Genomic DNA, 25,085 nt, shown 5'->3' with positions numbered 1-25,085 from the left:
AGATCTAGTGTGGAGCCCTAGATCGAGGGAGATTATCAGTGGTCTTGTATCTCTTCCATTTTCTAATTATTGCTCCTACAGTTGATTTCTTCACACCAAGCTACTTGCCTATTGCAGATTGAGTCTTCCCAGTCTGGTGCAGGGATACAATTTTGTTTCTGGTGTCCTTCGACAGCTTTTTGGTCTTCACTATAGTGGAGTTTGGAGTGTGACTGCTTGAGGTTGTGGACAGGTATCTTTTATACTGATAACAAGTTCAAACAGGTGCTATAACTACAGGTAATGAGTGGAGGACAGAGGAGCCTCTTAAAGAAGAAGTTACAGGTCTGTGAGACCCAGAAATCTTGCTTGTTTATAGGTGACCAAATACTTATTTTTCACCATAATTTGCAAATAAATTCAATAAAAATCAGACAATGTGATTTTCTGGATGTGTTTTCTCATGTCGTCTCTCATAGTTGAGGTCTACCTAGGATGTCAATTACAGGCCTCTCTCATCTTTTTAAATGGGAGAACTTATACAATTGGTATCTGACTAAATACTTTTTTCTCCCACTGCATGCATATATATATATATATATATATATATATATATATATATTCTTAGAATGCACGTTCAAAGCATTTACATAACATAATGTATTGATAAACACTGTCACTATTATATATATATATTTATAATATATATATATATTAACAAGGGGGGTTTACTCGCCTCTGGATCGCAGTCCACATGGTTAGGAAATGGCGCACCACACATGAAAATAGGCTCCAGCAGACTGAAATTTCTTTTAACTCTGGCTTCTGCCAGCTTTATTCCACAGCATACAGGTATATTATACATACACAGTCCACAGAGCTTTAGGGTTCACAACCCACAGGGTCCTGTCACTAATCCTGCCTGGGGCGTCTGGAGGGCGCCTTCCTCCGTCAGACAGGGTGACAGACCGGTCCGCACCAGACCTCAGGCTTCAAGTCTCTGATGCGGCTCCCTTCACCGCATCTCTGGCTCTCTCAGTCAACATCTCCCTGTTTCTGACATAAACTGGCTCTTTTGTAGCCATTTCCTGCTACACCCATCAGGTGTTAACCCTTACTTTTCCTTTCTCCAGGTATCAGACTGCTTATCTAGCACCCTCTGCAGGCTAATCTGACACTGCCCTGCTACAATATATATATATATATATATATATATATATATATATACATGCATATGTTAGCCTTTAGTCGTTCACGACACTCAGTGATCCTAAAGGCTCCCTCCATGTTTTTCGGTTTTGCACTGCTTCTTTCAGTTGTGTGATATCCATGCCAGTATCAGCTTTGTCAGTATTGGCCATCGTGTCCTTTGTCGGCAGGGTCTTTTTTTGCCACTGATCTGTCCAAGCATTATAGATTTTTCTAGTGACTCTGCTCACTTTACATGGCCAAAACATGAGTTTGGTTATCCTGCCATCCAGTGATATTCAGGACTCTTCTGTTTGTTACTCTCGCCATCCAGGATATACGCAGCAGCTTTCGCCGGCACCACAGCTCAAACACATCAATCCTTCTTCTATCAGCTTTTTCGCAGCCCAGCTTTCACATCCATACATGGCTATGGGGAAAATGATGGTTTGCACTATCCTGCGTTTAGTTGCTATACCGATACCCCTACTTTTCCATATGCTATTATTAGGCAGTGCTTCCAGTGAAACTCATCATTATCTTTTCTGTAAATACTGCTGCTCCATTGGCTCTTAATGATTATAATTATTGGTTACTGTATAAGGGTGTGACCCATATTATGATGACTTACTGTTACTGTAATTTGTTAATGTTGTAGTGCTCGCTGTTTACACTAGAGGTCACTGTTGCCTACTGTACATTATAACGTTTAGAATTCTTGTTTCCCACTACCCTTGGCCTTCAGCCATGTCCTTTTCCATCACTTGAATGGATCTGTATTTTTTTCAACTGTACAATATAGAGATGCAACTAGGTCTTACAAAAGTAAACAGATGGGGAGTGTGGCTGAGGCCACATAAAGTGATAGAGGAGCCTGTTGTTGCTGTTATGAGTGGTCTGTTTGGCGCCATGAGCAGTTGACGCATATCATAAAAACCTATGGGTCCTGTTGTGAGAAGCAGTGGAGAGCCAGACATGGCTAAAACTACTGTCTAGCCAAGCAGGGCAAAAACTGCTGGCAGAGTGCCTAGTATCCTGCAGTTTTCACGCAGACCAAGTCAGACACTTGCAGTACTGTAGACAAAACTTCTTCGCTGTCATCTTATTATCATCACAGGCAGGATTACAATGACAGGGGACGCCTATATATAGATAACACAGGATCTACAGGCTGTAAAGGTCAAAGCTTAACTACTCTTCCTCCCTACACAATGACCTCTGCATGTCATAGAACATGTCTAGGACAGTCTCCTATAGAAGTCAATGAGTCCACATTTGTTCATTGTTGAATGGCTTATGGATTCTGCTGTTAAGCATATTTCTAAATATTGCAAAAGCCAAGATGGCCGCCCTCATAGTCATGTATTGAAAATAGAATGATAAAATGTAAAATCAGAAAATAAAAGGAAATTATCACTATCTGATTTTACTTAGTAAAAAAAACATTTTCAATATACAGATGGTATTTTTCTTTAGCTTGAGAACAATAGTATTTTACTGGGTTAAGATGAATTTTTAACACAATAAAGCTAAAAGCTGCATTTTCTACGAGTTTGCAAACACATTGCAACCGCAAGAGTTTATGCATCATAGTAGTGAAACCATCAAGCATTGTACTGTTAACCAGTGTAATTGCAAAGCACTGTGTCTTTAAATGTGTGACCACTAAGAGCTTCATTACCGTAAAGTGTCTGTTTTGCAGCAGCCTGTATCCATGTGAGTTGCTTCATCCATTCTCTGCTAGGATAAATATCATCAATGCCCCTTAGCGTTACCACTCCTACCCATTACAAATATAGCTTTGTTGCATCAGTCCCCCAAAATACAAAGGACGCAGCATCCACGGCAAATGTATAAATCCTATAAGGACACTTTATTCTATGTGGTGCATGTGAAGGCAGACAGCGACGTTTCGATCTCTGAGGATCTTTGTCAAGCTTAACACATACACTAAAAACGCTTCCTAATATACACACCCCAAATACGTACCAATAAAACAATTGTCATCAGCTGTGGAGACCATCATCAGCCTGCGCCGGAGGTTGCAAGTCATGCCGCTGCTCGATCTAAAACTGCGCATGTGCCCTGTCATTAGGTCTCGCAAGATAATGTCGTCACAGCCGATCTGTCCCGCGGGACTGTACTAACTGGACAGATCACCATGTGAGCACTAAATAGTGACTCCGCCTGCGTCAACCGACAGCGTCGTCAGTTGTTAGGGTAACAGTAACCACCTCCTCTGTCCCATGCTTCTGAGGCGCTAGAACTCACTACCACAATATCTTAAAAATTGCTGGCAGCCACGATCTCATCATCATAACAGGATCCCTTAATCATAAGGGAACTCAAGGGAGATGCAGCGGTTGACCCCATGGGAATCATATCCTAAAAGTAGTGAATCAATCAAGGGTTATACCCGACAGGAGTTACTTAATGTTAACCCATCAGCCATTAAGACCGGTATGGCTAGACAACAGTTATGTTCACCAACAAAAATTACCTTCCACCTATCCCCTATGTGGAAAAAGTCAACCAAGCATCTCTCTGATCTCAATCTTTATTATACATTATTCAAAAACATTTTTTTGCATGGTGGAGCAAGTGGCAAAATAAATTTGAGGATGTCTCAGACACACCTTATGTCACGTCAGTGATTTGGGATATTGCTCTACCCCCTCATCTTTATTCACACTACAGCTATGTGCTCACATTAGTTTTGAACATAAATGCAGGGTAAGGGTAATTCATACCATGTCTGTCAAGATATGCACTAAGGAAAGCTCCCAATGTAAACACTAACATGCCTGTGACATATGTTTGGCTAGGATATTCCGGGATCATGAAGCCGCAACTGTAGTAGGAATCACAGTCAACTGTCCATTTCAATACAGCTGACAATGGGGAGCTGCACTGGAAAAATTCTGTTTCAGCATGAAACTATTAAATGTTGGATAGAGTCAAAGCTATTGGTAGAGTGAAAGGCGTATGAGCTGGTGGTAAATTTTACATGCAACAGACTAGGATGACACAATTGGAATGACATGGCATACAGTAGACCCATAGTCTGGGTTAATACCTTCTCTAAGCCATCTTCCTTGAGACTGATGATATCTAGATCAAAATCTGTTCGAAGCCCACTGGTTTTGTTGAACACAATTCGCCCGGTCAGCCCTTCCCACTGGGCCTGTAAAGAAATGTAGGACATTTATGACAATTAACAAGGCTTATAAATCATCACTCAGTGTTCTAGCACAATGCTGAATTGTAATTACTCTTTACATGATACTCTTCTCCCCTCTTTCTCCTACAGGTCCCTAAAGGCCTTGGTTAATTAATAATCATCTCATCATTACTTTATTCATGAAACAACCTATACATTTCCATAAATCCTGTTATAAACTGCCCCATAGTCCTTGCATTGTCAACTGTCTTAAAAATCTAGGGTATAAAAGTTAAATATATTTGTTCTCTGAGGTTGGAAAATAGTCATGGCACAACCGTGTTGGCTGAAAGTCAACTTCCATCACATAAATAATGTACTGTATTTTCAATTTACAATTATTCATCCCAGTTCTTCATCTTTTTTAGGGTTTTGTAGCCTCCTGTTTCTCTTACCATCAGGGCTCAGACAGACGAGCATTTTTTTTATGTGTGCAAAAAAACCCTTCCCCACGCATGTTAAAAATGCGCGTGACCGAAGCTCTGTGCCCATTGCTTTCAATGGGGCAAGCACTACTGCTTGAATTCAATGAATGGCTGGGTGTGCCTCTGATTGGCTGAGCATTGTGACCAATCACAGGCAGCACTCAGCTTTCATTCAATGAATGGCTGAGAACTGCCTGTGATTCATTGAGTGCTCAGCCAATCAGACCCAGAACTTTCTGGAGACTAGGATTTTTAAATCCCCGGCCAGAAGAAAGTGCTTCAAGGCAGTGCTGGGGACCAAGCGAGAAGATGCACCATAGCCCCGACAGCGGCGGAAGGTGATGTATATATATATTTTTTTTTTACAGCAGCTAGGGATGATTTTCAGGGAAGGGCTTATATTTCAAGCCATCCCCCAAAAATCACTGCAGGGGTTGCCTGCTTCCCATTGCTTTCAATTGGGCGGCTGTAGCGCTGGCCCCATTGAAAGTAATGGGAGAACATTGCGATACTCTGCCACAGGGGGTTCTTTCATCTCCGTGGGGAGTCCCATCCCATCCCACTGTGCTGTCACATTCTTCAGTGATAAGGGGAGTCAGTCCCCATGGGGATATTTACGCTCAGCACGGACCTTCCTGCCACACGCATGTCCTATCTTTTTGCATCTGTAAAAGAAGGACATCTGAACACTTCATAGGGAACCAATGCCTCTATCAGATGTGCCTTTTGTCTGCAGTAATAGTGGTTTCACATCTGCGTCAAAACCTCCAACTCGTGGTTCCGTCATAGATGTGTCTGGAAATACCAGAATGCATGCTGCGCCTTTTCTTCCGTCCAGAAGCCGGACTACTGGGTGGAAAGCAGGCAGACCCCATTACAGTCAATGGGGTCCACTCAGTGCTGTTCAATTCAATTCAGAGATGGAGATGTTCGGCCGTGGGGATTCCCCTTTCCTACTCCCCGAACGACGCAGGGAAGTGGAATCCCCATCGCAGATGTGAATGTGCCCTTAATCATAAAAAATAAGGACATTTGCAGTTATAGTTTCTCTATCTGCTATACTGTGAGAGAGAAGGGATCAGAAGTATAGAGACATTCGACTGGCTTACAGCACTGGGTCCAGTACTTTGGGATGTGCAGGCAGCAGGAAACTACATAAAAGTAAAGGCAAACATCAGACTAGGAAGTATGCAAGGAAATATAATGCATTTACAGAATCTATACAAGGAGATAAAAAAGTAAAATAAAAAAATAAGTAAATAAAAACAAAGTATTGAAGTACAAAAACAGTGTCTGCAATATATCTAATAAGGCCTCCATCACACGGGCGACGAAGTCGCGTTGCTACATGTTACGCATGTATGAGCAGTCCAAGCTTTCCTAGGGGTTATTTCACACATGCGATGTTTTGTAGCATGCAACAACCCGACACAAAAACCTTGCGGGTTCAGCGATTTGCCCGCGGCTCACAAGATTTTGCAGCCCATGTTTCTCTATGGACCCTTCCTCTCTGTTGCATCGCATCGCACGAAAACGCAATTTTCCTGCGGTGCGATGCAACTTTGACAGTAGGAAATCCTACTGTCAAAGCCAAATCTAAGCCCTAGCTGCAGGGAAAAAAAAAACCATACATCACCTTAGAAGCGCTCTCCGACGCTGCCGAAGCTTCTCCCCGAGTCCCGGCACTGTTTTTCTTCTTCATCTTCTGGCCGGGGATTGAAAAATCCCCACCTTCTGAAAGCGCTTGCTGTGATTGGCTGACACTTAGCCAATCACAGCCAGTGCTCGATGAATGGCTGTGATTGAACCAATCTTGTTTTTAAAGACTATATTTATTGACGGCAAGTACGTCACACTAGCTTTTTTGCAGTGAATGGAAGCATGAATCGAATCTTGATCTCCGGCTTGCTCTGCTTTCATTTACTGAATGATTATTGCTCCTGAGTGAAAGAATAGGATCAGGGGATGTGGTTGCACCCAGGCCCAGGACCCTTAGGGGGCCCATAAGGCCTCTCTTCTCCATATAGGGAGCCCAGTACTATGAATAAAGCATTATAGTTGAGGGCCCTGTTACAGGTTTCGCATTGGGGCCCAGAAGCTTCAAGTTAGACCTCTGTCTGTGACGATTGTCGGGCATTAAAGCGCTCGACAATCATCCCATGTAAAAGGACCGTAAGCTCCACATAGTACACCATTTGCTGATAACACGTCTTCTTAAAATTCTTCTGCTTTGCGGACTTTCTAGAGCTCTCACCAGGCTCTTGGCGTTCAAGAACAATAGATCTGATATTAGTATTTTGACAAAGAAAACAACTTTTCTCCAATGCTTGAGAAATGTCTATAACTGATGAGTGAATGCACCATGATTCCCTTTCCTGCTGTTTAATATATTGTTGCCCTAACTATATAGCAGACCATTCATTCTGTCTGCAATACCTGTTCTCCATTGATCACACCCATAAGAGGGTGAAGGGCTGAAACCTCCATTCCATTAGTTTTAAATTGTAGGGATCTGCAGTTTGCACAGGAGACTGCTGGATAAACTAAAGTAGCAGATTATTGTGTTTTCAGCCACAAATATTTCATCATATTTCCTTTTTTTTATACTAAACAATATAATGCTGTCCTGAGATTGACTTTAATTCTGCTCTCAGCGTAATATAATGTAACAAAGGTTATAAAAACACTCTTTTATATCTGAGTTCACTCTCTGGCTCTCTGTCTTCATTGTTGTCAGTATACATCAACAAGATACTCATGTGGAGTTTCTAAAGGCTCAAATCTTAATCCACATACAACTGTTATTCAGTAACCATTATTCTCTTGAGCTATAAAAGTTAGGTAAAATAAACAACACTAAGGAAATGATATCAAAATTGTACTTGTTCATACAAATATAAGCAGTCATACAAGTAGTACAAGTACATAATATCACATTGTTTTTAGAAAAAAATGATATATAATAAGAATATTATTTATTGTGTATCTACAAGTATATCAACCAGCTTATTATGGTTTTATACTGATCAAACTCAAAACCTATTGAGGAATGAAGCAAATGGATAATGTATATTAGAGTTTGATAAACTGGAGAGGCAAAAACAACACATAGGCAATCAGCTGGGTTTCTCTCTAGCAGGGTGGGCCGTCATCTGTGTGCATGTGGGGAACTGTAATGCTGCTCTCCCACATGCGTAAAAAAAACACTGCGCGAAAGCGTGGCATTATACCGTGATTTCACATGTTTTAACGTACCCCATCAATGTGATGGATGATGAGGTGTGTAAAAAAGTGCTAAAACGTGCAAAAATGGAACAGACCGCTCAAAAATTGAGGTATTAGAAATGCTACTTTTGAGCTCCGGTCTGCAAGGCCGCATTGAAGTAAATGGCAGCATTGTGTGTTCGTGATGCAACGCTAATTGCAGTAAAATGCATCCCGTGTAAGAGATCCTTTTACACTAAATAATTATCATTCAGATTAACGAAGGGTCGTGCAAAATTGAACGGTAATTGTTCAGTGTAAACTCTGCCAGCAGTTGAACGATGTGTGATAATTTGTTCACTTAAAGGGGTTGTCTCGCGCCGAAACCTTTTTTTTTTTTTTTTTAATAGGCCCCCCTGTTTGGTGCGAGACAAACCCAAGGGATGGGTTAAAAAAAATATATATATATTACTTACCCGAATCCCTGCTCTGCGACGACTTCTTTCTTCCTTCTCCAAGATGGCCGCCGGGATCTTCACCCACGATGCACCGCGGGTCTTCTCCCATGGTGCACCGTGGGCTCTGTGCGGTCCATTGCCGATTCCAGCCTCCTGATTGGCTGGAATCGGCACACGTGACGGGGCGGAGCTACGATGACGACGCGGGACCAGTTCTCTGGCACGAGTGGCCCCATTCACCAGGCAGAAGACCGGACTGCGCAAGCGCGTCTAAAAACGCCAGAAGACAGCGAATTTAGACGGATCCATGGCGACGGGGACGGCAACAACGGAGCAGGTAAGTGAATAACTTCTGTATGGCTCATATTTAATGCACGATGTATATTACAAAGTGCATTAATATGGCCATACAGAAGTGCTGAACCCCACTTGCTGCCGCGAGACAACCCCTTTAACGTTCACCATTCAATGTAGGCAGACGAATATCAAACAAAGCTCTGTGTGTGGGAACAGGCAATCGTTCACCTATGAATGACTACATGGGTTTTTCTTTTTTAAGGAAGGTTTATTTGGGCATTTAATATATTATACAGTCCAAATATGGAAAGGAACATTAGCAGTGCTTCAAAACTCTTTCCATCTTTTATAGTTGCAGATACCTTTTTTCTCCCAGAACAGAACCCAAGATTCCCAACCTGGGAAATTGCAATAATTAGACATAAAAACAAGAACTTTACCCACCTCACGACCATCATCACAGTAGACATTTAGTATCTTCACCCATAGTGAGAAATGAGGAAGTTTCCCATAGCAAAGAGGTTAGTCAGATATCCCTGATGCAGTATTACGGCAGTTAACCCAACGACCCCATATCCAAGCAAATTTGACGGGATAACTTTGGGCCATATATGTCTATTTATATAGAGAGCTGACTGACCCTTTTTACTTCATGCTGCCAGGCAGCTCTAGTGTTTATTTTGGGTGTTTCCTGTTGAGCAAGAGCACTTTTTTTTTTGCATAAAAGTATAGCAATTTCTATACAGTACATGAATATAGAGTTGCATGAATGACTACGTGTTTACTGTGAATGGAGGCAGGCACACGGATGTTATATCTGCCCATTCCACCTATATTTCCTGATCGATCATCTCTCCTGTGTGAAATAATTACTGGGACTACTGCTGAGCTTTTAAGCACCCGACAATTGTCCTATCTAAAAGGAACATAAGACAATACATACTAGGAGTGTGCATATTGTTTTTAATTACTGTTAATCACTAAAAAAGGCACTATAGTATCATGGTGTTGCAAATTCTGCTATTGTAGGCAAGCAGTAACTAATATCAGCTACAAGGTAATTAGAAGTCACATTAAGGCCTTAGTCAGACGGACGTTTTTAGCCGCGATTTGCGCATGCGCATGCGTCCGGCGATTTTATAAAACCATTGCTTTGCAATGGTATCGGACACATGAGCGCTTTTTATGCGCTCGTCCGATAAATTATAGAACAGAAATCGCAGATCGCACCGATCTGCGATCTGCGATTCCTGTTCTCTTCTCTATATGCGCTCAATGGGGCCGGCGGCAGCAGCGCCGACCCCATTGAGAACATATAGAAGACAAATCATTCTTCTCTGCCACAGCTGTAACAACTGTGACAAAGAAGAACGATGTTTGCCCATTGAATTCAATGGAGCCGGCAATACAGCCGCTCCATTGAAAGCAATGGGCTGCCGGCGTGCGCGGGGTGAATTGTCGGGAAGGGCTTAAATATATAAGCCCTTTCCTGCAATTCATCCTAAAATGTGTTAAAATAAAAAAAAATTGTATACTCACCTTTCCGCTGCAGCCGGAGTCCAGCCACAGCCGCTGTCAGTTCTCCTGAACTGCTTCTCGGCACTAATCAGCCGGCGGGGCTTTAAAATCCCCGCCTGCTGAATGATCTGCCTCTGATTGGTCACAGCCCTGACCAATCAGAGGCAGGTTTCACTCACACACCCATTCATGAATTCATGAATGGGTGAGTGACTGCTGCCTCTCAGCGCTGAGCCAATCAGGGGCAGGTCTGACTCACATCCATTCATGAATTCATGAATGGGTGTGAGTGAGACATGCCTCTGATTGGCTCAGCGCTGAGCCAATCAGGGGGCAGGTCTGACTCACACCCCCTTCACACCCACTGCAGGACGGCCGCGCGGAGCTCCGGCTGCCGGGAGAAGGTGAGTATATATATATTTTTTATTTTTACACATTTTAGGATGAATTGCAGGGAAGGGCTTATATATTTAAGCCCTTCCCGACAATTCATCCCGGGCTCGCCCGCAGCGCATTGCTTTAAATGGAGCCGGCTCTATTGCCGTCTCCATTGAATGCAATGCGCTGGACAGCTCCGGCCCGTTTCTAATGAAACGCGGCTAGGAGCAGATTTTCGGGCGATGTGCGGGCGACTTGCGCGCACCGGTCACGCGATTTGCGGATGCGCATCCGTCATGCGATCAGCAAATCACGTGAAAAAACGCCCGTGTGACTAAGGCCTAAAAGCATCTTTTCACTGAAGTTTTTTTTATAGTTCCTGTAATTTGCTTACTAAATACAAAATTCTACTTTTTTGCAGTGGATTCTGTGCAACTCCTCCACTTAGCTGGTTGTCTTGTTCCTTCAAACACAAATATGACTGCACACTGCTGTCTGTGAATTTCTGTTTGCTCTACCCGGGTTCGAATGTGGACATGTTATAGAGGACTTCACTTCCATTGAAATCAATGTGAGCTGAAGCCTCCTATTACATTATCGCCATTTCTGCCTCTGACACAAGTGTTGGAAACAGAGAGTAATAGGAGTTCAATGGGAGTGAAGCCCTCCATGACATTTTTCTCTCTGAAACTAATAATAACATCCAGCACCACTGCACTGACAGTAGGGCGGAATATCAGATGATCACTGGGAAACCTGAGTGGCAGGTCACTGGCGATTAACTATTGATGACTAGAGATGAGCGAGCACCAAAATGCTCGGGTGCTCGTTACTCGAGTCGAACTTTCAGTGATGCTCGAGAGTTCGTTTCGAGTAAGGAACCCCACTGAAGTCAATGGGCGACTCGAGCATTTTTGTATATCGCCGATGCTCGCTAAGGTTTTCATTTGTGAAAACCTGGGAAATTCAAGAAAGTGATGGGAACGACACAGAAACGGATAGGGCAGGCGAGCGGCTACATGTTTGGCTGCATCTCAAGTTCCCAGGTCCCACTATTAAGCCACAATAGTGGCAAGAGTGAGACTCCCCCCCCCCCCCCGCACTGTCAGCATAAAGATCGTTCTCCTCTGCCACAGCTGTAACAGCTGTGGCAGAGAAGAACGATGTTAGCCCATTGAACTCAATTGAGCCCTTCCCTGCAATTCATCCAGAAATGTGTAAAAATAAAAAAAAATATACTCACCTTGTCCCGGCAGAACGATGTTACCCTATTGAATTCAATGGAGCCGGCAATACAGCCGGCTCCATTGAAAGCAATGGTCTGCCGGCGATCGTGGGATGAATTGTAGGGAAGGGCTTAAATATAAAAGCCCTTCCCTGCAATTCATCCAGAAATGTGTAAAAATAAAAAAAATATATATAGTCACCTGGTCCCGGCAGACGGAGTTCAGCGCGGCCGGCGGCAGTCCTCCTGAACTGCTCTGAACAGCTGTGAGTAGTATTCAGCAGCCGGGGATTTAAAATCCCCGCCTGCTGAATGAGCTGCCTCTAATTGGTCACAGCCTGACCAATCAGAGGCAGATCTCACTCCCACACCCATTCATGAATTCATGAATGGGTGAGTGACTGCTGCCTCTCATTGGCTCAGCGCAGGGACCAATCTGACCAATCAGAGGCAGCTCATTCAGCAGGCGGGGATTTTAGGAGCTACATGCAAGGAGGTATGCTGAACTGGACTGTTTTCTTTCCTCTACATTGACTGCTCTAACATTTCAAACCTCTCTACATAGTAACTAGGGATGGGCGAGTATACTCGCTAAGGCACTACTCGCTCGCGTAATGTGCCTTAGCTGAGTATCTCCCCGCTCGTCCCGAAAGATTCGGGTGCCGCCCCGGTGCGGGGAGCTGCGGGGGAGAGCAGGAAGGAACGGAGGGGAGATCTCTCTCTCCCTCTCTCCCGCCCGCTCTCCCCTGCTCCCCGCCGCGACTCACCTGTCAGCTGCAGCGGCCCCCGAATCTTTAGGGAAGAGTAGGGAGATACTCGACTAAAGCACATTACTCAAGCGAGTAGTGCCTTAGCGAGTATACTCGCTCATCCCTAATAGTAACATAGTTTGTAAGGCCGAGTTTGTAAACCTCAAATTCCTTCCCGACTCTTCCCGGAAAAATTCTTTCCCGACTCTCTAATGGCAATCAGACTAATCCCTGGATCAACGCCTAATAGTTCCTACCTGCCTGTATACCTGGATTAACAATTAACCTAAGATTTACATCCTGTAATATCCTTCCGCTCCAGAAAGACATCAAGTCCCCTTTTAAACTCCTCTATGGATTTTGCCATCACCACATCCTTAGGCAAAGAGTTACACAGTCTCACTGCTCTTATAGTAAAGAACCCCTTTCTGTGTTGGTGATGAAACCTCCTTTTCTCTAGACGTAGTGGATGCCCTCTCATTACTGTCGCAGTCCTCTTTCAATGATAAATTAAATCAGAGCTAAAAGAATTATGTAAAGTTTGCTTTTTCATTGCACTTACTCAATTTTTACTATAATTCACTTAAGATATTTTTTAAGGGAAGACAAGTTTTTAAGGGATCCTGATTAGAGATGAGCGAGCGTACAAGTTAAGGACAGATACTTGAGCGAGTATCATTCTTTTTGAGTACCTGCCTGCTCGCCCGCAAAGATTCAGGTGTCGGAGGGGGGCAGCAGGGGAGAGCGGGGGTCTATCTCTCCCCCCCCCCCCCTTGCTCCCTCCTGCTCACTCCGCAACACAGCGCTCACTCTCGCTGGCACCCGAATCTTTGCGGGCGAGCCGGCAGGTACTCGAAAAGGACGATACTTGCTCAAGTATCTGTCCTTAACGAGTACGCTTGCTCATCTCTAATACTGATACAATAAATTACGTATTAGACATAGGAAATAGAAGAGATATTCAAACTTTGTTGTATAGTGCACATTTCTGTTTCACCTCAGTCTTGAGTGCTGATCACGATGACCATGGTTACATGGCTGTTTACATCCTGCCTATGCATATATTTGGCATCTACCCTGTTTCCCCGAAAATAAGATGTTTCTTATATTAATTTTTGCTCCCAAATATGCGCTACGTCTTATTTTCAGGGGGTGTCTCATTTTTCAATGAAGAAGAATTCACATTTATTGTTTAACAAAAAAAATGAACACTTGTACTCAGGGATGGTATTGCAGCTTCCGGCCATCTGGGGGAGCTCATCACAGCAGACTTGTACAGCAGGAACAGAATGTACAGTATGGCACTTTCCGGCCAGCAGGGGGAGCTCACGACAGCACACTCGTAAGGCACAGCAGGGACAGGATAACGGCGGCAGGAGAAGGGGTAATGGCAGACTGTCTGCAGATCTACCGATACATCTGGCAGTAGAAGACAACGGGGGTGGCAGCAGGGGATGGGCCTCTTGACATGCCTGCAAATTTACAAGCGATGGCCGCGGAAGGGAACATCGGGATCGGCGGCAGGTGACTGTCTTCATGTTCTGCATGCAGCTGCTCTGCAACGGACGGTGAAGGAAAGAGACAGCGGCGGCGGGCTAAAAAGCATCACAGCTGCATGATCTGGTGTTCTGTTCGGCGGGCAGGCTTACATACAAACACACTTTACAATGCCTTACTATCGGTGGGTGCCTTATATTTGGGACTTCTTCAAATGTCTTACTATGTCTTACTTTCAGGGGCTGCCCTATTTTCGGGGAAACACGGTAGGAACACATTATATATACCCTTTAATTGCAGTTGAAACCCCTTTATTTATGCAGATATTTTAAATAGTTTGCTTTGTTTGGATGAAACCTTTAAAAGATAATTGCAAGGCAATTAGAGAAGAGGCTTTGAAGTATTAAAAAGAAACTATATGTAGAGGAATATAATAAAATGAAGTAGCAAGAAGAAAGCAGTTAGATTGGGGACTTGAGAGAGCAATAGATCAAAAGGGCAACTTGTAAGCTGTTAGTGAGAATTCTGCATCCAGAAATTCATTTTGTTGAAAGGTAAATAATTACTGGTAATTGCTAAATTCTTTTCATTTACTGTACTTTCTACTAAAAGCACAATATGTTAGTGATCACTTTATTTCTGAGCATTTTTGACTATAATTAATAAAGAACCACTCTGTAATATGTCATTCTTTACATTCACTACTTTATAAAGCCAGATAGTCAATATTATAGCTCATGTATTTTCACTATATTGGAAGGTTTTAAACTAGTTATACATATATGGCATTCCAGTGACACTTCTTTAAGAAAACTCTACTCCCGGGAGGCATTACAGCTATCTATATCTATTGGAGGGCTTATCATTCCTCACCATTGGCTGTAAACCATACCAACATTTGTAAAAATGATCTCGATTTATCTTAATAAACTCTCTTATGGCTACCCACACATGGGCGAGCGTGATCTTGGGCCGGGAAACTCTGGCCAATATTACGTTCACCATCATGCTTTTTCATGCCGGAATGAGGCATTTTCTGGCAAAAATGCCTCCAAGTACTTCTGTGATTTTTTTCCAGTATCGCTCAAAAGATTGGGGTTCATATTCATGTGGGATTTGTGAGTCTCTCAACGCACAAATCTCGCACAAGATTCTCCGCCGCGTGAAACCGGACTAACCTGATAAAAACTGAAAAAATGGCAAACAGTAGTCAGTCATGCACCAAACCAGAAATCGTTGTAGCCATAACAGACCTGCACAGCAAACTGCATGATTACTACTGTCAAAACTGCCACTTCAACCATGCCTCATTAAAGGGGTTGTCCCGCGAAAGCAAGTGGGGTTATACACTTCTGTATGGCCATATTCATGCACTTTGTAATGTACATCGTGCATTAAATATGAGCCATACAGAAGTTATTCACTTACCTGTTCAGTTGCTAGCGTCCCCGTCGCCATGGTGCCGTCTAATCTTCAGCGTCTAATCGCCCGATTAGACGCGCTTGCGCAGTCCGGTCTTCTCCCTTCTGAATGGGGCCGCTCGTGCCAGAGAGCGGCTCCTCGTAGCTCCGCCCCGTCACGTGTGCCGATTCCAGCCAATCAGGAGGCTGGAATCGGCAATGGACCGCACAGAAGACCTGCGGTCCACCGAGGGTGAAGATCCCGGCGGCCATCTTCACAAGGTAAGTAAGAAGTCACCGGAGCGTGGGGGTTCGGGTAAGTACTACCCGTTTTTTTTTTTTTATCCCTGCATCGGGTTTGTCTCGCGCCGAACGGGGGGGGGGCTATTGAAAAAAAAAAAAAAACGTTTCGGCGCGGGACAACCCCTTTAACAACAATGATGACCATCTCATAGTTTGGGATGGAATTGACTAGTCAGTGCATAAAAAATAATTCATAAGTGAGATTATTAAAAACATGGACTTTTTGAAAAATAACGAACTAATTCTTAAATTCTTAAAACCGCATGTTGACACTGTTTAGGCTGCACTGTGGCCACTACATATGAACTCACCTTAAAGTCTACATAAGTAATAGCTGTTTAAATTTATTCAACTAAATGTAACCCCTTTTGGCACTGCAGCACACACTTACGGTGCTGGTGGGATCAAGTTTTTCATAGAACTGTAAATGTATGATACAGGCATGATGTGGGCTCAGTAGCTGCGTCCGCACATCTGCAGTGGATATCAGCAGTAACAAACAGATGACACCCTGCTGCACACCATAGTTACAATCCTGCTGCAACTTCTGGGATCGAAGTTAATTTTGACCATAGCAACTAAAAGATTTAACAGAGGGTTTAACAGAATGGGCTCCCTCTGTAAATTCATCAACACCCTTGTGATAATCCCGGAGACTCTAAAGTCTGCCATGTACAGTACTATCATCAATTGATAGGCTGCCTGCCAATTAAACAAAGACAGGCATATGTTGTACACTGCAATAAAAGTATATTGCAGTGAATTACTGAAGAGATCAAATCATCATTGAGACTAAGGGCTCAGTCACACGAGCAATTTTTTTCATGCATGTATAGGTGCAATTCAAAAAATTGCACATTGTGTGTAGAAACATTGCGTTACCTGGTCATTGACACTCATAAATTCCATCTTTTGCAGGTGTGAATTTTAAGCGCATGTAAAAATTACACATGTGACCTCTTCCATTGGAAAGCATTGGTTCTATGTAGATGCGATTTAAAATCCCGCCTATAGATGCGTTTAAAAATCACTCGTGTGACTGAGCCCAGAAAAGAAGTCTAAAAAATTAAGTGATGTGTATAGAAAAATTAAGAAAAAAACTCCATGTAAAAATTAAAAGTGAAAAATTTCCCCTAAGAAAATGTTTTACTATGAAAAAATAAAACTATATTTATAAAGCGTATTGCTGTATCCACAATGACCCAGAGCATAAATGTAATGCATGATTTATAGCACACAGTAAACAAAGTGAAGAGCAAAAATACAATGCCAGAATTGCAGTTTTTGTCATCCGACCTTCTAAAAACTAGAATAAAAAAGCTCTATATGCCTCAAACTACATGACGACAAAAAAATAAAAATGCTATGGGTCTTAGAATGTGATGACACAAAAACAAAAAATGTTTTCATTATGTAAAAGTAGTAAAACATAAAAAAATGTATAAAGTTGGTATCTCCATAATCGGAACAACCACATAATAAAGTTAGCATATTAAAAATATAATAAGCTCTGTAAAAACAAAACTCAAAAAAAATTGCAGAATTGCTGTTTTTTCCCATTCCTCCCTCCAAAGTTAATAAAAGTTCTTCATTATACTTTGAAAAATATGCCATCCCGCAAAAAACAAGCTCTCATGCAGCTTGTCAATGGAAAAATAAGTCATGTCTTTTGTAATGCAAAGATGAAAAAAAAATGCTTCTTAAGCCTCAAATCAGGCTGTATCCCTAAGGAGTTGATTAAATTTACAATGCTTTTAGCTGATATTTTGCTAATATATCCCACTTTGAAATGGAATATACAGAAGTCTTTCTTGTAATGGGACGGGGGCAGAAGCTATAATGGTACGCCTGTGCCTTATGCCTTAAAGAACATTCTCAAATCAATACATAAAGATTTCTATTAGCATACTTTGTAAAATGTCAAGAAGGCAGACATTAGCCTGATGAAAACCGTCCACGTGCCGACATTCTGATGTTCGAGTTAATGCTTGCTAAAGGTGAATGATGCAGATGTATGTAAAATCATAGCTTTCACCTTCATTTCTCAGCATATTCAGATATACTTAGAACTGCTAGGTCCTACTCCTCATAAATACCGCTGAGGTTGTTGCAGAATTCAGTACTTATAATATGCCATGCCACGATTTAAACCCGACAAACAAGAACAAAGAGATAAAAGAAATGTTTAACATAATAAAAAATAGATACATACAAGCAAGAAATTGTTAAGGAATTACAGATGAACCAGAGCCGAGCTTCCGATTCATCATATGTCAAATTAGTTTTCAATTATCCTAAGGAACATAACAATATGTGACATTCTGTGATGATGCATGTGTATCATTATTGCCCATGGATGTAATTTTATAGCTGTAAAGGGACAAATAAATGGAGAACCAGATAACATCTTCTTCACCTAGCAAAACTCAATTTTTACCTCTAAACTAAGAAACCTCACAGATATGTAATATTTGAAGCTGACTGCCTATAAAAAAAGGCCATATAAACTACGTAATAAATGACCCATGAGGTTACTTGTAAAACAGTATATAAAAGGGTTGTCCCTATCTATTTTCCTTCATTCAGAAGCGACGTCAGTCTTGCCCCTAGGATTAGATTGGTTTTGCACTGCAGTGAAAGAGGCTGAATTGCAATACCAGGCATGGCACATCAAACGAGGGGGTTGTTTCAGCCCATTCGGTGTCAAATAAAAAAGGACAAAGTGGATGGCACCTAATTAGAGATGAGCGAACACCAAAATGTTCGGGTGTTCGTTATTCGTAACGAACTTCCCGTGATGCTCGAGGGTTCGTTTCGAACAACGAACCCCATTGAAGTCAATGGGCGACCGGAACATTTTTGTATTTCGCCGATGCTCGCTAAGGTTTTCATGTGTGAAAATCTGGGCAATTCAGGAAAGTGATGGGAATGACACAGTGACGGATAGGGCAGGCGAGGGGCTACATGGTGGGCTGCATCTCAAGTTCACAGGTCCCACTATTAAGCCACAATAGCGGCAAGAGTGCCCCCCCCCCCCCCCCCCCCACTGTCAGCATAAAGATCGTCCTCCTCTGGCACAGCTGTAACAGCTGTAGCAGAGAAGAACGATGTTTGCCCATTGAATTCAATGGAACCGGCAATACAGCCGACTCCACTGAATGCAATGGGCTGCCGGCGATCGCAGGATGAATGGTCGGAAAGGGGTTAAATATATAACCCCTTTCCTGCAATTCATCCAGAAATGTGTTACACTAAAAATATATACCGGCGTATAAGGCGACGGGGCGTATAAGACGACCCCCCAACTGTCACCTTATACGCCGGTAATACAGTGGAGCAAAGAATAAAAAGCATTACTTACGTTTTTAGATGATCTGCGGCGCTCCTGCAGGCTGTCACTCCCTCCTGGTCCACGGCAGACAAGCTTTCTCCACGAAAGACTTTAAATCCCTGCCTCCAGAAGCACATGTGCCTTCAGCCAATCACAGCCAATGACAATGATGTCATTGAATGGCTGTGATTGGCTGTGTTTCTGGAGGCGGGGATTTCAAGCCTTGAAATCCCCGCCTCCAGAAACACAGCCAATCACAGCCATTCAATGACATCATTGTCATTGGCTGTGATTGGCTGAAGGCACGTGTCTTTCTGGAGGCAGGGATTTAAAGTCTTTCGTGGAGAAAGGAATACTCTGCCGTGGATTAGGAGGGAGCGACAGCCTGCAGGAGCGCCGCAGATCATCTAAAAACGTAAGTAATGCTTTTTATTCTTTTCTCCACTGTATTACCGGCGTATAAGGTGACAGTTGGGGGGTCGTCTTATACGCCCGGTCGCCTTATACGCCGGTATATATTTTTAGTGTAACACATTTCTGGATGAATTGCAGGAAAGGGGTTATATATTTAACCCCTTTCCGACCATTCATCCTGCGATCGCCGGCAGCCCATTGCATTCAGTGGAGTCGGCTGTATTGCCGGTTCCATTGAATTCAATGGGCAAACATCGTTCTTCTCTGCTACAGCTGTTACAGCTGTGCCAGAGAAGAAGGATTTGTCTTCTATATGTTCTCAATGGGGTCAGCGCTGCTGCCGCTGGCCCCATTGAGCGCATATAGAATGCATCCATAGCGAGCAGCGGGAGGGGCAGACTTTCATATCAGGCGGACACCTTATCTCCCCAGCCACTCACAGCAGGGGGGTGGTATAGGGCTTAAACGTTGCAGGGGGAAGTTGTAATGCCTTCCCTGTCTTTATATTGGCCAAAAAAAAGCGCTAACGTCTCAGGGAAGAAAGTTTAATTTACCAGAACACCGCATGGTGTTCGTTACGAATAACGAACATCCCGAACACCCTAATATTCGCACGAATAGCAAGCTCGGACGAACGCGTTCGCTCATCTCTACACCTAATCAGTTTCAATATGTATTTTAGTTGCAACAAATTGGTGATGAATTGCTTAGTTAGTACTAGAGATGAGCGAGTATACTCACTAAGGCACATTACTCAAGCGAGTAGTTCCTTAGCTGAGTATCCTCCCGCTCGTCTCTAAAGATTCGGGGGCCGGCGGCGGGCGGGGAGCAGCGGGGGAGAGCGGGGAGGAACGGAGGGGAGATCTCTCTTTCCCTCTCTCCCCTTCGCTTCCCCCCGCTCCCCGTGGCTCCCCGCTGCAACTCACCTGTCACCCGCGTCGGCCTACGAATCTTTAGAGACGAGCAGGGAGATACTCGACTAATGCACTACTCGCTCGAGTAATGTGCCTTAGCGAGTATACTCGCTCATCTCTAGTTAGTACCCAAGAAGCATACTGTAGCTGAAGGCAATAAAGAAGATTGCAGAAAGCATAGCAAATATATTTTGGCAAACAGTCAATGGAGCCAATGTACCACATGTGTATATGTTTGGCAACCTTCACAAAACCTCCAAAATATTAAGTGTATAAACAGTGGAAAATATTATATACTGGTATAATGAAACATATTGGGCCATATGCATTTGCCTAACAGCCTTTGGTTATTCTTATCGAATGGTCATCATTGGTTATTGCTGTGAGAGAGTGTGACCTTTTTAAGTTGGTTAATAGTTGAAAGCTTCAATTGGGGGGCCAAAAATTGTGACTGAAGAAAAATAAATATTTAAGAAAAATAAAAGCATTTAAAGGGATGAACTTTTCTCCCTCGCTATATTTATGAAAGACGGATATTATTGGACTCTTTTTAACATTATTAGTCAGTTGCAGCCCACATTGCAACCCTTTAACTAAATAGAGAAGGGCCGACAAAGGAAAAGATGTGAGGAAGGATAGGAGGTAAAGCACCCATTGGCCATGTTAGGCTATAAAGTGAATGTGATGAGAGGAAAGAATAGCTGAAAACTATCCATCTACGGGCTATGATATAATTAACTGCTGAGGTATCAGTGCATCTCTAGAAGATCTAGAAATATTTGTAGAAGTGAGTCCTCCCAGATATTTGTGATAGAACACGGTTTTCTGAGCAATGTATCTTTCCATTCTATACAATGACTGAAAACGTTATAAATGAAGATAATTTGACCATTTTAACAGAAAGAACATATTACGGTTCACCTAAGTGAAAATGGCTGAAATAGCTGATTTTGTTTTTTAAACATTTTGTGCCAATATTTATTTTAGACAGTGTTTCTTTAAGATCTGTGATTATGATTGTGCTGGGGGAGAGGCCATCACACAGTCTCGTGAGAAGGGGCCTGTGTGAGCATGCACATGCCAAGATTTTATTTAAGTAAGTAGATGGAGAAGCAAGAAATGCTGAGGGTACAAGAGCTTGGGTACTAAGCTCCCATATGTGCTTCATGACTGTCTGCAGGAGTTGATCTTGCTTGAGCAAGAAAGCTGGTTTCCGGTGAGGACCTTGATTGGGCAGTGGCGAAGTGCAGAGTGAGACCATTTGGTGTGGACCTCCCTTTGCCTATCTACCCTCTCGTCATCTGGTTGGGGAAAACTCTGGTGAGACTTCATTGAATGACTGTTATCAATATTAAAAGTGTTTTTGCCTGTTGGTCATTCCAGACCCCAGTACCAATGTGATCAGTGAGCCTATCTAGCCTATATGGCTATGCCTAAGGTGTCAGAGTGTGTGGGAGAAATCTGGGTGCCTGAGACCACATCAACCAACACAACCAGCATCCCCATTCTGTCTGTTTGCTACAGAGGGATGGATACTGCTATCAGCATCTTTCGAAATGTCTCTAAGTTCATGTTCAGACTTGGCAATTTTGCTGTGGATTTACATGCACATTATCTGGATTTTGCTTTGAATTTTCAATAGATTTGCCCAAAATCTGCATTAAATCTACAGTGACAAAAAATCAGCTATGTCTGAACATGGCCAAACAGTCTCGAATATATTTCAGCAGCTTTAAAAAAAATGTAGTGCAAGTTACTTGCAAGAGTTTTCAGGACACTTTAGTATTACATTTTAACCCATTCTTCTATACCACCACTTTGTATCATATGGTCCAATTCCTACAGCTTCTGGTCAATGGAGAGCAGCCAATTTAACTTGCATGTCAATACAAGGGAAGCGGCCATCTACACAGGAGTGATCAACATGCTTTGCACATATTGCACTTTCTTTGGGGGATTGGGCTTATAAAATAATGTGTGTATAAAACAAAAAAAAAATAAGGGCCTTCTTTCAGCTCCCTGTTAAATGATTCCTGACATGGCTTATCCAAAATTTAAATTTACACACCAGAAAAGACTGGAAGACCTTTGTGGATTTGTTATAAGATTAAGAGGATTTATCTAAAGTAAGCCAGCCTCACTTGAGGAATGTAAGCAGGGTGGTTAAAGTAGAAGACTCGGAATAACATGAATGGATTTTGAATGTAGCTTTGGTGGATGTTTTCAAATGTTTTTAAATGCTTTATAGAATATTGACACCATTTGTAGTTGTGCTATCCAATTAACCTTTTACTTATATCAGATTTCCTATATGAATAACACAATGCATGAAGAGTATCATCCACAAGGAAGGATAATAACAAATTCCTTTCCTGTTCTACAGCAGGGAGAACAGCTCTGGAGCATGCACTGCTGCCTGTCAAATACTGGATTGAAAAGGATTGACAAATTTCAAAATAATGTTAGCTGCAGTTCTGGCTGAGGGTTGATTATATCTATGAAACCTCCCTATTGGGAAGTGTATGTTGTAGCAACCACAGACTCAAAGGCAACTCTACGTATACAGTAGTCTTGCCTTTATTCCCAAAGCTAGAAAAACTGTTTATGGCCAAAGCAACCAATCACAGTTCAACTTTCATTTGTTATAGTGCTCTTAGGGCTTATTCACAGGAGCGTATATCGGCCACTGTTTTCATGGCCAGCCGATATACACTACCATCTGAGCTGTCTATCCCCTTCCCTCCCCCTTGCTCTGTCTTTCTCCTGCCCTCCGGCTGTTTGCAATCGGAGGGGGCATGATGGGGGCGGGGCTAAGCGACCATCCCACCCATTGTCCGCAGCCAGCAATGGAAGGGGCAGGGTGGGGCAGAGCTTAGCCTCCAGCTAAGGGTGGAGCGGAGCTTCTGCCCCCTCCAATTGCAAACAGCCGGAGGGGAGGAGAGAGGCAGAGAGAGCTGGTGAGGGGTAGGGAAGGGAATAGACAGCTCAGACGCTAGCGTATATTGTCCAGCCGTGAAAACGGCGGCCAATATATGCTCCTGTGAATAAGCCCTCAAACTGACAGTACAAGTGAAAAAATTCACTACGTCCTATTTTTATGCAATTGTTTTTCAAGAATCATCCATTAATTTCTATAGGAGCGTTAAAAAATGTATTGCAATTGCATGCCATGTGACTTGCATGCTGCTTTCATGAAAATGCAATGCATTTTTAATCAGGTTACTATGGAGACCACATGAAAAAAGAACCAAGAACTGCAGAGCAGTGAAAAAAACATGATAAAAATGTGTGATAAAGGCATGCAGTGTTTTATATGAGTGAAAATCACATAAATATAGCAAGAAATTAGCATGAAAATCACATGAAAATCTATTTTTCACTGACCAAAATCACCCCCCCCCCCCGTATGAATACAACCCAGCTTTCTCATTTTTCTGTTGATTAAGTGTATGACGGCTTGATTTGTGGGATGATCTGTTGTTTCTATTGGCATCATTCTCAGATAGATATGACTTTTTGATCGCTTTTTATACATTTTTTTTCTTGGAGAGATCAAAAAAAGCGCAATTCTTGCATTGTATATTGTTTTTACAATGTTTACTGGGCAGGATAAATAATTCATTATTTTAATAGAATGAACTTTTTGGATACGGTGACACTAAATATGTTTTTTTGTTTTGAGTCTTTATGTTAAAATAGGAAAAGCTTTTTTTTTTCAAAGATTTATTTATTTTTTTATAATCATTAAAAACTTTAATAATTTAATGTTATGTTATTTTTAGCGCCATAGAGAGTTGGACTATCAATCGTTTGATTGCTTATACAACATACTGCAATACTTCTGTATTGTAGTCTATTGTATTTTGACTGCAATTCTATTTAGCTTTACCATAGGCAGTGTTTAATGCAAACATGCATGGCAGCTCTAATGGCCTTTGTAAGGCCCCAGGTTGCCATAATGGACAACCAGCCCCTCTGTTGGACCTCTTAAATGGTGCAGTCAGAATTAACAATGGCATCTAAATAGTTAATTGATGCAATCAGGGTTACCTTGCACAATGTGTACTATGGTCAGGTGTCAGCTGTCAAAGACAATTATTACCCACCACTTATGAGGCCAATGTCATAAAACCCACACACATCAGATATTCAGTACTGTAAATGTAAACTGGATGTTTGTAAGGGGTTAAAATAAATACATTAATATTTAGCCTTATATGGATAGGTCTTTTAAAAATATAATGAAAAGCGGTTCAATGTAGAATCCCCTCAAAAGACAAGGGGCACTCCTCGCTGGAGAAGGAAAAGTTCAGTCTCTAGAGGCGACAAGCCTTCCTAATAGAGATGAGCGAGCATTGTCCTTAGCGAGTATCTCCCAGCTCAGCAGAGAAAGTTCGGGTGCCGGCGCGGGTGACAGGTGAGTTGCAGCAGTGAGCAGGAGGGAGCGGGGAGGGGGGTGGGGGGGAAGAGGGAGAGAGAGATCTCCCCTCCGTTCCTCCCCGCTCTCCTCTGCCGCTCCCTGCCCGCTGCCGAACTTTTTGTCTCGAGTGGGCAGGTACTCGCTAAGGGCAATGCTCGCTCGAGC

At 42.6% G+C, this 25,085-nt stretch overlaps 1 protein-coding gene across 1 annotated transcript in view; it reads right to left on the bottom strand.

Moving 5' to 3' along the window:
* GRIK3 (glutamate ionotropic receptor kainate type subunit 3) overlaps positions 1-25,085 on the bottom strand; it is a 592,020-nt gene that overhangs the window by 181,227 nt on the left and 385,708 nt on the right. Inside the window, exon 8 of the mRNA XM_066592013.1 lies at positions 4,244-4,351. Coding sequence (XP_066448110.1) covers positions 4,244-4,351 — 108 coding nt within the window. The remainder of the gene's footprint in view (positions 1-4,243; positions 4,352-25,085) is intronic.

The sequence above is a fragment of the Eleutherodactylus coqui genome, chromosome 1 (genome assembly GCF_035609145.1).
Source record: "Eleutherodactylus coqui strain aEleCoq1 chromosome 1, aEleCoq1.hap1, whole genome shotgun sequence".
In the NCBI taxonomy this organism is placed as follows: domain Eukaryota; kingdom Metazoa; phylum Chordata; class Amphibia; order Anura; family Eleutherodactylidae; genus Eleutherodactylus; species Eleutherodactylus coqui.
The sequence above is the reverse complement of the archived record's forward strand: the minus strand, read 5'-3'. Positions and strand labels throughout refer to the sequence as shown.